The sequence below is a fragment of the Megascapheus bottae genome, chromosome 10 (genome assembly GCF_031878675.1).
Source record: "Megascapheus bottae isolate mThoBot1 chromosome 10, mThoBot2.hap1, whole genome shotgun sequence".
Classification (NCBI taxonomy): Eukaryota; Metazoa; Chordata; class Mammalia; order Rodentia; family Geomyidae; genus Megascapheus; species Megascapheus bottae.
In genome coordinates, this window is record NC_143518.1 from 58778630 (window position 1) to 58793309 (window position 14680).

The 14680-nt window shown below is 51.6% G+C and overlaps 1 protein-coding gene across 1 annotated transcript in view; it reads left to right on the forward strand.

Annotated features, from left to right (window-relative positions):
- Kif21b (kinesin family member 21B) overlaps positions 1-11100 on the forward strand; it is a 50182-nt gene extending 39082 nt beyond the window's left edge. The window contains exons 30-35 of the mRNA XM_090341446.1: positions 610-790; positions 3530-3694; positions 3870-3987; positions 5324-5494; positions 6018-6217; positions 7154-11100. Of these exons, the coding sequence (XP_090197572.1) occupies positions 610-790; positions 3530-3694; positions 3870-3987; positions 5324-5494; positions 6018-6217; positions 7154-7214 (896 nt within the window). The 3' untranslated portion in view covers positions 7215-11100. The remainder of the gene's footprint in view (positions 1-609; positions 791-3529; positions 3695-3869; positions 3988-5323; positions 5495-6017; positions 6218-7153) is intronic.
- The last annotated feature ends 3580 nt before the right edge of the window (positions 11101-14680 follow it).

Here is a 14680-nt window from a genome sequence, read left to right on the forward strand (position 1 = left end):
TGTATTGCGTGCAGAATAGAAACAGGCATCTAAGGAGAGAGAGGATGAGGATATTATATATATGTGTGTGTGTGTATAATATATATACTTACATATAGATATCTGTTTACATATAAATACATATATACTTACACATACATATATATGCATATGTATAATATATACTATATATTTATATATAAATATGTATTTATTATATAAACACGCAGAAGGATTGGAGACAACTTACTTATCATGTTCGTCTCTTGCTTTGTCAGTAAGGGTGTGACTGATTGGTTCGTCTAAATTTTTCTTATAAGATTCGCTTGCCATTGTTCATGTAGGTGGTCTTATTGGCATCTGTAAGAATGAGCCTGGAAGCCTTAGGGATTCTATTTGGCAATGCTTCATGAACTCACCAGTCTCAAGTCCTCACCTGCTTCTCTCCCCTAAAGTTCTCAGGAGAGCTACGGGTGCATGTTCTTTTTCGCACTTAGACTGAGTTCCTTCCCCCAGATCTCTCTCCACCTCTCCCTGCTAGCCTGGCCAGTTCCCTCTCACCAGGGGAGCCGCCTCACCCCAGTGGCTGACTCCATTCCTCTGCTCTTGGATCTTTCCCACCTCCTGCAGATCGGAGCTGCAAGATGTGGAATTTGGTTACTGGACAGGAGATCGCAGCTCTAAAGGGCCACCCCAACAACGTGGTCTCTATCAAGTACTGCAGCCACTCGGGACTTGTGTTCTCCGTGTCCACCTGCTACGTCAAGGTGTGGGACATCCGGGATTCAGCCAAGTGTGTTCGAACCCTCACGTAAGTTTCCCTGTCTGTTTCACCATGCTGGCTGCCACCCCGATGACAGTTAGACATAGCCAAGCCTGGCAAAGTGGGAGCAAAGAGCCTTAATGGCTGGTGGATTTGACTTGACTGCAGCACAAGCTAGGACCCCTTAGTTTGGCAGGACCAGTATTTCGATGAGCCTTTGAGATCCTGTGAGATGAGCCAAGAAGGAAAATGAAGCATGGTGGAACCTCTCTGTGCAGATGAGTCACCCAGGACAAACTTAAGACCAGGACTGACAGTGTGAGGCAGGCCTGGGAGATACAATCAGGAATCCTCGTAAAAGTCATGCTTCGAGAATTGTATTTTTAGTACATTAATTTGATCCTTACAAAGCAATGGGAAACGAGGTGCCCATAGCTTATACCTGGAACTCTATCAGGAGGCTGAGATCTGAGAATCAAGGTTCAAAGCTAGCCCTGGCAGACAAATCTGATTCTCATCTCCAGTGCATAATCAAAATGCTGAAAGTAGAGCGTAGATTAAGTAGTAGAGTGCCAGATTTCCGTGAGAAAGCCAAGCAAGAACACAAAATCCTGAGTTCAAGCCCCAGGACTGGAAGGAAAAAAGGAAGAAAGGAAGGAAGGAAGGAAGGAAGAAAGGAAAGAGAAAGGATCTTATTTTTTTTTGCCAGTCCAGGAGCTTGAACTCAGGGCCTGAGCACTGTCCTTGGGCTTTCTCAAGGCTAGAGCTCTACCACTTGAGCCTCAGCACCACTTTCGACTTTTTTCTATGTATGTGGTACCAAGGAATCGAACCCAGGCAAGCGCTGTACCACTAGACCAAATTCCCAGCCCAGGATCTTTTAAACTAGGAAAATGTTTCTATATGATGCTATAATGGTTGGTAGTATTAGTTATTACATATTTCTCCATGCCCACAGAATATACAATACCAGGAATAAACCCAGAGCAAACAGTGGGTTGGGGGGCAGGGAGATGGATTCATCAGCTGTAATAAAGGCACCACACTGGAGTCTGGCACTAGTAACTGGTGACAGGGAGGCTGTTCCTGTGTGGCAAAGGAGGTACCTTCCTCTGGGTTTTGATATGAGCCCGAAACTGCTCTTTAAGAAATTGAAAAATAGGGGCCAGGAATTTGGCCTAGTGGTAGAGTGCTTGCCTAGCATGCATGAAGACCCAGGTTCAATTCCTTGGTACTACATACTTAGAAAAAGCCGGAAGTGGTGCTGAGGCTCAAGTGGTAGAGCTCTAGCCTTGAGAAAAATCCAAGGACAGTGCTCAGGCCCTGAGCTTAAGCCCAGGACTGGCAAAAAAAAAAAAAAAAATAGTACTGGGAATGTGGCTTTTTGGTAGAGTGCTTGCCTTGCACACATGAAGCCCTGGGTTTGATTCCTCAATACCACATAAACAGAAAAGGCTGGAGGTGGTCCTATGGCTCGATGCTATCCTTGAGCAAAAGAAGCAAAGGGACAGTGAGCGCTGGTGGCTCAACACCTGTAATCCTAGCTACTCCAAAGGCTGAGATCTCCGTCCTTGAGACTCTTATCTCCAATTAACCACCAGAAAACAGGAAGTGGTTCTGTGGCTCAAGTGGTAGAGCACTAGACTTGAGCTGAAGAGTCAGGGACATTGCCCAGGACCTGAGTTCAAGCCTCCAGACTGACAAAAAACGAAAGAAAGAAAAAAGAAAAAGAAAGGCTAGGAGTTTGGCCTAGTAATAGAGTGCTTGCCTAGCATGCACAAAGACCTGGGTTCGATTCCCCAGTACCACATACATAGAAAAGGCCAAAAGTGGTGCTGTGGCTCGTGGTAGAGCGCTAGCCTTAAGAAAAACCAAGGGCAGTGCTCAGGTCCTGAGTTCAAGCCCCAGGGGAAAAAAAAAAAGAAGGAAGGAAAGAGGAAAGGAAGGAAGGAAGGAAGGAAGGAAGGAAGGAAGGAAGGAAGGAAGGAAGGAAGGAGAAAGAAAAAGAAATAAATCCTAGGAAAGAAGTAGTTGAGTCTGATCACTTCTTAATAATGAAGAAACGAAGACTCGGGGGTGTTTGGTGATTTCTACAAAGTCCAGTTTAAAGCGGGCCTCCTGACTTGGTCTTCTGGCCTGTCCAAGCCCACCTGGGCCTAGTGACAGGCCACACTGGTTTGTGTGGCAAAGAGCAGAGCGAGGTCTTCCCTTGACTTGCTGCTAGTGATCTTCCTTTGTCAGGGAAGGCTTCCTGGAAGAAGGGAGGTTCCAGCCAGGTGCAGTGGCTCACACCTGTATACCTAGCTACTTGGGAGGCTGAGATCTGAGGATCCCAGTTCAAAGTCCATGAGATTCTTATCTCCACTTAATCACCAGAAAGCTGGAAGTGACAGTGTCGCTCAAGGGATAGGGTGGTAGCCTTGAGCTGAAGAGCTCAGACAGACAGAGTTCAAGTCTCATGACCAAAAAAAGAAGGAGGACCGGGAGTGCGGCTTAGTGGTAGAGTGCTTGCCTAGCATGCACAAAGACCCAGGTTCAATTCCTTGGTACCACATACACAGAAAAAAAGCCAGAAGTGGTGCTGTGGCTCAAATGGTAAAGCTCTAGCCTTGAAAATGCCCAAGGACAGTGCTCAGGCCATGAGCCCAAGCCCAGGACTGGCAAAAGAAAAAAAGGAAGAAGGAGGAAGAGGAGGAAGAAGAAGAAGAGGAGGAGAAAGAAGAGGAAGTACTGAGGTTCTGTTGCTGGACCATTTTGACCTCTGGTTCTGCCTCACTATCATGGCAGGTCCTCCGGCCAGGTGATCTCTGGAGACGCCTGTGCTGCCACATCCACCCGTGCCATCACCAGTGCCCAGGGAGAGCATCAGATCAACCAGATGGCCCTCAGCCCCTCCGGCACCATGCTGTATGTTGCCTCGGGCAATGCCGTCCGCATCTGGGAACTCAGCAGGTCAGTAGGCATCTGAGGAGGAGGCCCGGCCTGGGAGGGCCCGCCCTCGGATGGGCAGGATGACTGGCCACAGTGCTGTGAGCTTGTGCCTCTCCTCAGAGGCCCATGGGTACAAGGCAACATTGGCCCCCAGCTGGTCTAACCCACTCCTCCTGGCCACACCTCTCCCCTGCAGGTTCCAGCCCATTGGCAAGCTGACGGGCCACATCGGTCCTGTGATGTGTCTGACTGTCACCCAGACTGCCAGCCAGCATGACCTGGTGGTGACCGGTTCCAAGGACCACTATGTGAAGGTACCTGAGGCGTCGCTCTTAAGCCCAGCTGGGACTATTTATAGTCTGACCTCCAGGGTTGCCTTGGAAACACTCATGAAAATAATGAGACTTTGGGGGAATTGTGCTGTAGGGAGCACTCCCAGAAAGCCAGAGGCATGTGCAAGAAGTTATAGAAGACAACTTAAAACACCCCCCCAAAAAACAAGGTACTAGGGCTTATGCCTGTAGTTAAGATCCAGGGGCTCAAAGTTCAAAACTACCAAGGCAGAAAAAGTACCGAGACACCATTTCCAAAATAACCAATAAAAAAATCTAGGCTAGAGGCATGGCTTAAGGGGTAGAATGCCAGCCAAACAAGTAAGCCAAGCAAGCATGCGGCCCCGAGTTCAAGCTCCAGTACTGCAATAATGAATAGATAACAAATGTATTTATTTAAGCTAATAAACAGCCTAAATACCTAAGGATAAATGGAAAATTCACTGAGGGGATGCAAAGCAACTGTTAAGATGATAAACAAGCCCGGCCCGGTGGCTCTCACCTACAATCCTAGTTACTCACGAGGCTGAGATCTGAAGATAATGGTTCAAAGCTGGCCCGGGCACTAAAGACCCTGAGACTCTATCTCCAGTTAACCAATAGAAAACGGGAAGTGGGGCTGTGGCTCCAGGGATAGGGCACTGGCCTTGAACTGAAGAGCTCGGGGACAGTGCCCAGGCCCAGAGTTCAAGTCCCATGACAAACAAATAAATAAACAGGCTAGACAACATATATACTGAATTCCTGATTATGAAGTTAGAGACAATATGTGGCCAGAAACTGAAGAAGTCATATAAAAGGGAAATGGAAGCTACTTGGGAAGCAAGAGATGGGAAGATTGTAGTTCAAGGCCCTACCTAAAAACAATAAACTGAAGCTGGGTACTGCTGGCTCATGCCTATAATCCTAGCTACTCAGGAGGCTGAAATATGAGACTCGTGGTTCAAAGCCAGCCCAGGAAGGACAGTCCATGAGACTCATCTCCAGTTAACCACTAAAAACCCGGAAGTGGGGCTGTGGCTCAGAGTGGTAAAGAGAATGCTAGGCTTGAGCCAAATTGCTCGGGGACAGCCCCTCGACTCCAACCCTGTGACTGGCAAAAAAGTTATAATCATAATCATAATAAAAATGAAAAAGGCAGAGATCATGAACTCAAGTCAAGGCTCTTAGTTCAAATCCCAGTACTTCCCCTTCTCCCCAAAAGAAGGATAGTAGAGGTGGCTAGACTACGGGTGAGATTTCTACAGCAGCAAAACTGTCACCTACCTGGGCCTCCCTCGGCCCCTTTCCAGCTTCCCTGCCCACCCTCTTCCTGCAGATGTTCCAGCTAGGTGACTGTGTGACTGGCACCATTGGCCCCACTCACAACTTCGAGCCCCCGCACTATGACGGCATCGAGTGCCTCGCCATCCAGGGAGGCATCCTGTTCAGTGGCTCTAGGGACAACGGCATCAAGAAGTGGGACCTGGAGCAGCAGGAACTCATCCAGGTGTGGTGGGAGGGGGGAGAAAGCTCCTGGCAGATGGCTGGCAGAGTCCCCCGAGGATGCTTGCTCTCCCCTTTGCCCTGCTGTCCCCAGCCTCTCCCGCTGCCCAGTAGTTGAGGCCAGTGGTGGACCACAGCTGGCATCATCAGCCTGCTCTCAATAGCAGCTTGGCTTCCAGGCTTGGGCTTGAAGGTGAAGGTTAAGTGCTAGACTCTCTATTTCAGCCTGGCTCATCCGAGGGCTAAAGGCTTCTGTGCTATGCAGACTCTGAGGTTTGAACCTGGGAGCTGGGGCAGAGACCAACTCTGGGTGTCTGAGATTCCCCACGCAGCCCAGCACCACCCAGCTCCAACGGGATGCCTACCTGCATGGCAGCTACCAAGTCTGGAAGCACCCGTCAACAAGGGCTTGTGTATTCCTGGGACCCCAAGGCAGTCTTCCTCCTCCTCCTCCTCCTCCTCCTCCTCCCCCTCCTCCTCCTCCCCCTCCTCCTCCTCCTCACCTCCCTTCCATGATCCTCACACAGCAAATCCCCAATGCACACAAGGACTGGGTGTGTGCCCTGGCCTTCGTCCCCGGCCGCCCCATGCTGCTGAGTGCCTGCCGCGCAGGCGTCATCAAGGTGTGGAACGTGGAGAACTTCACCCCCATCGGTGAGATCAAGGGCCACGACAGCCCCATCAACGCCATCTGCACCAACAGCAAGCACATCTTCACAGCCTCCAGGTGAGTGCTGGCTGCTCCAGCCGCCTGGGCACTGCCTATCCCATCACCCTCCCTGTGTGCACGGGAGGCTTCCCTGCAGAGCCTGCCATAGAACTGCTGGCTGCAGTCCAAACTTGTCACCTGTCCCCACGCCTCTCCTGCTCGTCACACAGAGGTTCCCTGTCTCTAACTTGTCCTGGTAGCTCGCAGACCACAGAGCAGACCCCCAGAGCAACCACCCACCAGCCCCAGAGCTGGTCCCGGGGGTGCTACTCAGACGGGTTTCTTCTTTTTCCTTCTTGTTCCGACCATGTGTCCCTTCTCTCTCTGACCCCCACCCTGTGTCCTCCTGCCTCTCCTCTCTGCCTCTCCGCCTCTCTCCCCCCCAACAGTGACTGCCGGGTAAAGTTGTGGAATTACGTCCCTGGACTCACCCCCTGCCTTCCACGCCGAGTCTTGGCCATAAAGGGCCGCGCCACCACTCTGCCCTGACCCTCATCTCTCCCGTCTCCTCTCTCCATCTTCCCCTCCTTCCTTCCCCCTCTCTCCTTTCCCCTGTCTTTCCCCCCACTTCGATCTGAGCTGCTTCTTCACGGTATGAGATTATTTTACTCTTCTTTCCTCCTCTCCCTGCTTGTCCTGCTAACCCAGAGACAGGGCCCTGCCCTCCCCTCTTCTGCTGGCCAGAGCCCAGGGCAGGGGTGTCAGGTAGCCAAGAGCAGTGGGGTGGGGAAAACATTCAGGCCTAGACAAAACCACAGAGCAGCAACAAGACAGCTCAGGAGGGTTCCTGTCCTGTGCAGTCTGAGACCCCAGGCAGCCTTCTGCCCAGCACTCCACCGTGCAGTCCACCACATTCTGCCCAGCCCAGGGAAGGTGGAGGATCAGTCCAGGGTCAGGGGGCCACCCAGCTGGGCCCACTGAGGTCTGACCAGCCGCTCTCTGTCCTCTCCCCAGTGACCTGACAGTGAAGCTCTGGAGCATCCGGCGGCTGCAGGCGGCCCACCCCAGAAGTTAGGTCAGCCTGCGCAGTGCCGCACAGAAGCTGCTCTGGGGACAGAGGGGGCAGCCCTTTCTGCTTCCTGTCCCTTGGCCTTCCCACAGGATGCTGTCCCCTTGCACCCCCTTCTCCCCCCCTGCCACCTCTTGGGAACCTCTTAGGGAGAGAGGTGGGAGGGAGGGAAAATTAAGCTGTGAAGCCAAAGGGTATTATCCCCTCTCCACACCTCCCTAGTAGCCCCCTGGCCTCCTCTCCTGGCCACATTGTGTCCTGCAGGACCAGCTCTGCCCCTTCCTCCAGGCCCATGGGTACAGGCTGAGGCCTTCTAGGGGAGGAAAGGCTGCCCCAGCCCTACCCATGCCCCAACTAGCTGGGGTCCCCCACATCAGCTCCTGGCCCGCCTACAGAGCCACTGCACCTGCCTCTGAGCCCCCCAAGGTAGCCCTCAGGTAACCATGAAAACCAGGTGTCGGCAGCCGGTGATTCTGAGCCCTGTAATCACCAACAGCTTATGCCAGTGGCCTCAACCATTCCGTGGTGTCACTTCCAGCATGCTCACAGTGGAGCTACCAGAAAGATTTCTTTGGGGACATGGTCAGGAATACTTCAGTTATTTATTTATTTTTTTAATTTTTATTTTTTGTGCTGGTACTAGGGCTTGAACTCAGGGCCTGGGTGCTGACCCTTAGCTTTTTCACTCAAGGCTGGCACTCTACCACTTGAGCCACAGCTCCACTTGCAGCTTTTTTGCTGGTTAATTGGAGATAAGAGTCTCATGGACTTTCCTGCCCGAGCTGGCTTCAAACCACAATCTTCAGATCTCAGCCCCCTGAGTAGCTAAGATTGTAGGTGCGAGTCACCGGTGCCAGGCTTGGTTTTTTGTTGTTGTTGTTTGTTTTTGTTTAATTTTTATGTTTTGATGTTGATACTGGAAACTAACTTGAAGTTTCTTCCCACATGTTCTTTCTCGCAGCTCTTGCGGGGTGCAGGGGGGGAGGGCTTGCTCCCCAGCTCAGTGCCACCTCCTCAGCTGCGCAGTCAGGAGCTGTCCCTCCACTCTGCAGCTCTGGCCTCTCCCCAGCTCTGCCCATGGGACCCTTCAGTGTAGCCCGGGCCTCTAGGCGCCTCATGCCACAGTGCCTTCCTCCGTCCTGGGGCCTGGCACCGTGCTGGGCAGCCTTAAGCCAGCCATGCCCGCCACTCCACATGTGTCTTCTACTCAAGGGTCTCATGCCCACTGCTGCCCTTCAGCCCAGGGCCAGGGAGCCTCTTGGGCGGGGTGACTTCCTAGCAAACCACCCTATTCTCCCACCAACCATGTCTTCACCCCTGCAGGGCAAAGAGTCTTTCCCGACTCTTCCCTCTGGTCATTCTGGATGCAGGTTTTCAAGCTGTTAAAAGCCAGCCTAGGGTATAACCTTGCCTTCTAGATTAGCAAAGAGAGGAATTGGTTATGTCTTCTTCCTGGTGTGGGGGTGGGTCTGTGGAGACAGCGCCCCCTGCTGGCACAGCGGCCTTGGGTTCTCCATCGCCCCCCCACCCCCAAGCCCATCCAGGCTGTTTTTCCCCTTGCTTCCTTGGTCTTCTGCTTCCCAGCCACCCGGAAGCCAGGAGCCCCAGTTCCATTCAGAGGACGTGGTGACTGCACTGGCTCAGTATTGCTGTCCTCTGCTCGTCTCCCTCTGTGACCAGGGCCTGTCCACACAGCCCCTGGTGTCTCGAGAGGGTCAGGCTCCAGCCCAGTGAGGCCGCTCGTCTCCCCTGGAGCTGTCCACAGTTAAAGATTCGGTCCTATTGGTGGCACCTGTTGGACGCGGAATGGAGTCTGGGTGAGCTGAGGTGCTGGGTGAGGCACCTCAGATCCCCGTCTCCTGCCATCTGGACAGTCTGCCTGTGTTGGACCAAACTCCTCCTCTTCCTCCTCCTCCTCCTTCTTCTTCTGCCTGTGACTGGGTGCTGGGAGATTGCCAGCTCCCAGAAGGAACCTCATCCTTTCCCTTCAGTCCATCCTCCCTCGCCTGATGTAAAGCTCTGACCCTGCATGACTGTTTACAAACCAAGAAACATGAGAGACTTTGTGCCCCGCCTGTGGGGCTAGGGCTGCCCCAGCCTGGGGCAGCTGTACTGTAGCTGCAAGACTTTGGTCTTAGGGCCCCCTCGAGAGGTGCTCAAGGTGCTCTTGCCCTTGCCCCTTTCTGCATTTCTGATGGGTCTCTACCTCACAGCAGGGCGGGCTCTGCTGTCTCTGTGTGTCATGAACTAAACTTGAAGTCCCCTGGGAGCCTCGCTGCCATCCTCCCTGAGCCACGCCGAGTGGCACTCAGTGGGCATTGGAGACCCTGCTCGCTTTTTCAGGGTGCCTGAGGTACAGGAGGTACATAATCGGGCAGGGGTCCCTTTCTGCCCCCCCTCCTTGCACAAGCATCTGAAGTGTTGGAAGCACAAACCAGTTGTGATTTGAGCACAATGGCAGGGCCGTGGGCCGGCAGGGTGGGCTCAGAGGCCGCTCCCGTGAGCCAGGCCCCAGGTTAGACTGCGCATGCCTGTGTCTCAGCGTAGCCTGGCCTGCCCTGGCTCAGACCCAGGCTTGGCCTGTGGTTTGTACTTGTACTTCTGAGATTCAGCCCACAACTTCCTGTGCCATCCTAAAACCTGAGGGCCAAGCCACATCTGTGTATTACAGGTCCTTCCCAAACCCTACACCTCTGGTCTTTAAGCACCTGGCCATAGGCCAGGCCAAAGCTCCATAGAGCCAAAAAGCTTAGACCTAGATTCCCCATCTCCTGGGCAGAGCGTCTGCCTTCCATCCTACCAGGGCCTTCCGTGCAGTGCTGGGCCTGGACCCCGTTCTCAGTATTAACCAGGTCAGTGTTGGAGTGATGCACTCCTCCAGCCACCATCTGCAAACTCTGAGCCCACAGCTGCATTGAAACATGGGTGAGGAGGGAGGGAAGGCAGAGAGGCTGGCACTGCCAAGCCCTTAACATGGTGAGGGTGCCACCACCGTGCCATGGACCTGGGAGCGGCCTCTACCCACCCGTCCTTGCCTCGGCTGCCTCGGCTGCATTGGGCCCTGTGTGTCCTCAGCTGTCGGGCCATGCTGCACACCTGGGCTGTGCGGCTTGGACAGACAATAATTGAAAGCACAAAACCACATAGGGACAACGCTGATTCGCTGGGACTTTCTCCTGCCATCCCCTGTGGTGGCAAACCCTGGAAAGTGTCTTCAGCCAAGCCACTGTGGAGTCTGGGCTGGGTGCATGCCACCTCCCTGCCTGGGCAGAGCCTGCCCAGTGGGAGCAGTAAATCCCTCCTGCCACATGACCCACTCCTGGGGCAGCTGGCCCTTTGCCATGTCCCACAAAAACTTCTTTCCTGCTTTTTCCCCGTGGCTCCACTTCCTGGTCAGTGGCCTTGCTCTCCACAGGCCTGGAGATCATCTCCACTCCTTTACATACGAGAACAGAATCTACAGGGGAGGTTCTGTTTCTTTGGCATCTTTATTCAGTCCCCTGGGCCCAGCCTCCCTCCACGTCTAGCACTTAGAATCTCCCCGCCCAGCCCCACCATCCCTCCAGTCAGTCCTTCCAACTTGAGTCCCAAGGGCCTTGCCAGAAAAGTGGGGAATAGACACGGCTTGTTGGAGAGCAGAGGGTCAGAAGAGACCCCTGACATGAATTAGATTCCTGCTCTGCCTGCCCTCGCCCCCGCCCGGGCTGGGTTCATGCAGCTCACGCAGTCCTCTACGAAGTGGTAGCACAAGGTGTATATATATGTTTTGTACCTCTGCTGATGATTGTACATAGTGTATGAAAGTTATTTAAGCCTCATGTTGTACATTTCCGTCTCACGATTGGATGTGTGTGTTCTAAGTTGTCATAAATAAAACCTGAATGATCCTGTCTGCGGAGGTGTGGCCTGAGGGCTATTGACCTGTAGTAAGGAAGTGGGGCGGGGGGTATGGTGAATGGGCAGGGCTGGCCCCTGGCACTGGCCTCTCGCTGGGAAGCAACACCTGGAGAGAGTTGTTTCCACCAGACCCTGTATGTTGCTTCCTTGGGGCCACCAAGACAGGTGCAGTTGCCAGAACAGAACAGACGGCACTGGCATTTACTGGGCATCTGTTTCATCCCACTTTGTGGCTCATGTGACAGGAGATCTCATTTAATGAAATGAGAAAAGTCTCCCAAAGGAAGTGACTTGTCCAGCCTCACAGTTAGCAAGGACACAGCCAGGACTCTGCTCTGCCCAGCTGCCAGCCCCCTTGTCTCTCACTAATGTATTTTATGCCTTCTCTAGGTTCTGGAACTCACTGTGTGCGGTGTGTGCTGGGCATATTTTATTCTCTGCACTTAGAAGACAAATATAAAAAGTGCATATATGAAAACATCTCGACACTGGTTGTTTTTGGTTTGGTTTGGTTGGTTTGGGGTTTTTGTGTGGACAGTACCAGGGCTTGAACTCAGAGATCTTTGGCATTGTCCCTTAGCTCTTTTGACTTAGAGCTGGTACTCTACCACTTGAGACATGGCTCTATTTAAGGCTTTTTTTCTCGTTAATTGGAGATAGTCACAAACTTTCTTGTCTAAGCTGGCTTTGACCCTCAGTCCTCAGATCTCATTCTCCTGAGTAGCTAGGGTTGCAGGTGGGAGCCAGCACTGAGCTTGATTATGATTTTTATGTGTGCATGCTGATTCTGGGACTTGAACTCGGAGCCTGGGCTCTGTCCCTGAACTTTTGTGCTTGAAGCTAATGCTCTACCACTTTGAGCCACAGCATTATTCCAGCTTTTTAGTAGTTAGCCGGTGATAAGAATCTCATGGACTTTACTGCCCTTGCTGGATTTGAATCTTGACCTTCAGATCTCCAACCTCTTCCTAAATAGCTAGGATTATAGTTTTGCTAGGATTACAGGCATAAGCCACCAGCACTGGCTTTTGATTATGGTTTTTTTATTTCTAGGTCAGCGTTTTTCAGATTTAAAACGCTGTATTCTCCTGGGCGGAATCCCCTGTATGCCCAGGCCATCTGGTGGGCACAGAGCCTCTTGCCTGAGAATGGGTAGGTTTGGCTGGCTGACTCCCACAGGACATAGCCTCCATGGACTGCACAGAGATGACTGCGTGTGGCAGTGTGGCCAGTCAGTCAGTGGAGGAAAGCAGATGCTAATGACTCCTTCCCTCTTTCCCTACTGCACAGCCCCCTCCTCCCAACTCACCAGAGGACTGGAAACAAAGTCTTTCTAAACTCAGGGTGTTTGGGATCTTGAGGACGCCAGCACTTGGGGACGGATGCAGGGTTAAGCGATTCTTTTGTGCCAGTGGCTCACACCTATAATTCTAGCTACTCAGGAGGCTGAGATCAGGATTGAGCTAAGTTCATAAGATGCCTCAATTAACCACCAATAACCACTGTGGCTCAAGAGATAGAGCACTCGCTTTGAGCAAAAAAAAGCTCAGGAACAGCACGCAGGCCCTAAGTTCAAGCTCTAGGACTCCCACACGTGCACACACACACACACACACACACACACTTTTTTAAATTGTGGAATGTTTTCCCCAAGATTATAAAAATAGTACCTGCTTACGTTACAAACTAGAAAATCCAAAAAGTTAAAAAAAAAAAAAAGGGTCAGGAAAACTTCCATTTGGGATCAACAGGCAACTTTCCCAGAACAATGGAAATGGCCCTTCCAGGAATCTGATGGGAGTATTCATTTCCTGAACTGGATGGCATCTTTATAGATAATTTTTTCAACCTTCACCTTTTACAGGTAAAGGAAAGGAAGGTCCAGAAGAATTGACCAAGGTCGTTCTGGCCCTAAAACCCATGACCTTGACTCCCTTACTTTAGGTTGACAAAGTAATGGGAAGAGTTGCGGGAGGCATCCCTCCAACACTCTTGGAAGTGTGTCTTGTCACAAAGCTGTAACTTGATAATAGGCTTGGGAGGAGGGGATGGAGGAAATGGAACTTGAATTCAGTGCTTTGCACTCATGCTTTGCTCTTTTTCTCTCACGGCTGATGCTCTACCATTTGAACCATACTTCCAGGTTTTTGCTAGTGAATTAGGGATAAGAATCTTGGAGATTTGTCTGCCTAGGGTTGGCTTTGAACCTTGATCCTATGATCTCAGCCTCCTAAGTAGCTAGGATTTTAAGTAGGAGTCACTAGTACTTGGGATTTTTGTTGTTGTTGTTGTTAGTTGTGGGACTTGAACTCTAGGCTGGGTGTGTCCCTGAGCTCTTCAGCTCAAGGCTAGTATTCCTCCACTTGAGCCACAGCTCCATTTCTGGTTTTCTGGTGGTTAACTGGAGATAAGAGTCTCATGGACCTTAGTGCCTGGTCTGGCCTTGAGCCTCCATCCTCAGATCTCAGCCTCCTGAGTAGCTAGGATTCAGGTGTGATCACCCGTGCCTGGCTCTACTCACCGATTTTAAAATAAAATCAATCATTTATCACTGCTTATTGTAAAGCCAGATCGCCCTCTGGGGACAAGGAAAGGAGATATGTGTGTGTTGCTGGGTTTTGTGATATTTCTGTTTGTTTTTATTGATGAAGAATTATTCAGGTCATAGCCTCTAGTGACAGCTGGTGGCAGTTGTGGGATCCAGATAACAGGCCGGGGAAACCAGTGAGCAAATCATTCTAGTCAGTGGCAAGGCCAGTGTAGCTTCGAGTAACACCTTTGGCATTGTTCTAAGCGAGGAACTCCTGCAGCTGGGCCCAGGCAAAAAGAAGGAAGAAACTTGGCAAGGGGATGAGCAAGGAAGGGTACCCTATGTTTCTGAGGCCTTACGATGGATAGAGTTCAGCCACATGAGAACAGCTAGTCCAGGGGGAGCTTACCAGGTCATTAGGTTAGTGTTCTATGAGATTTATCTAGGATCCAGTGACAGATGAGGGGTAATAGGGCCCACGAGCTGAGTTGGGGGGATGTACAACAAGGCTAGTATTCATGCCAGCAATAAATGATCCTGAACAGACAGAGCCATTGCAGGGACATATGGCCACCCAGGTCCAGAGAAGACCAATTTCAACAGGGCCATGTTGGGGGTGGGGGCGATGGGGGAAGGGCAGTGCAGACCCACAGGAAGAAGAAGCTGCCGGCTCTTTGGATACTATGCTTCCAATATCCAGGCCCCAATACCATCACTTGGCCTGTGGTTTGGGCTGCACCAAGGGCTGGCCACGGCGTCGTTTTTCTAGAGCAGCCCTGTGCGTGGCTACGTGGTCTCCAAGCTCAGATCTTTCAGGAGATTCTGGGAGTTTGTCAAGAACCCTTCAATAAATTACTTTCCTAGTTCAGCTAGCCAGATTAGACTGCTGCTTGTCATTTAGAATGCTGTCCTGGACAACTAGCTAGATCTGAGGAACGTGGTTCAAAGCCAGCTCAGGCAGGAAAGTCATGAAACGCTTCTCTCCAATTACTGCCCAGCTACACAGTGGGTTTAAGACTAGTCTGGGCTTCATAGCAAGCCTCTA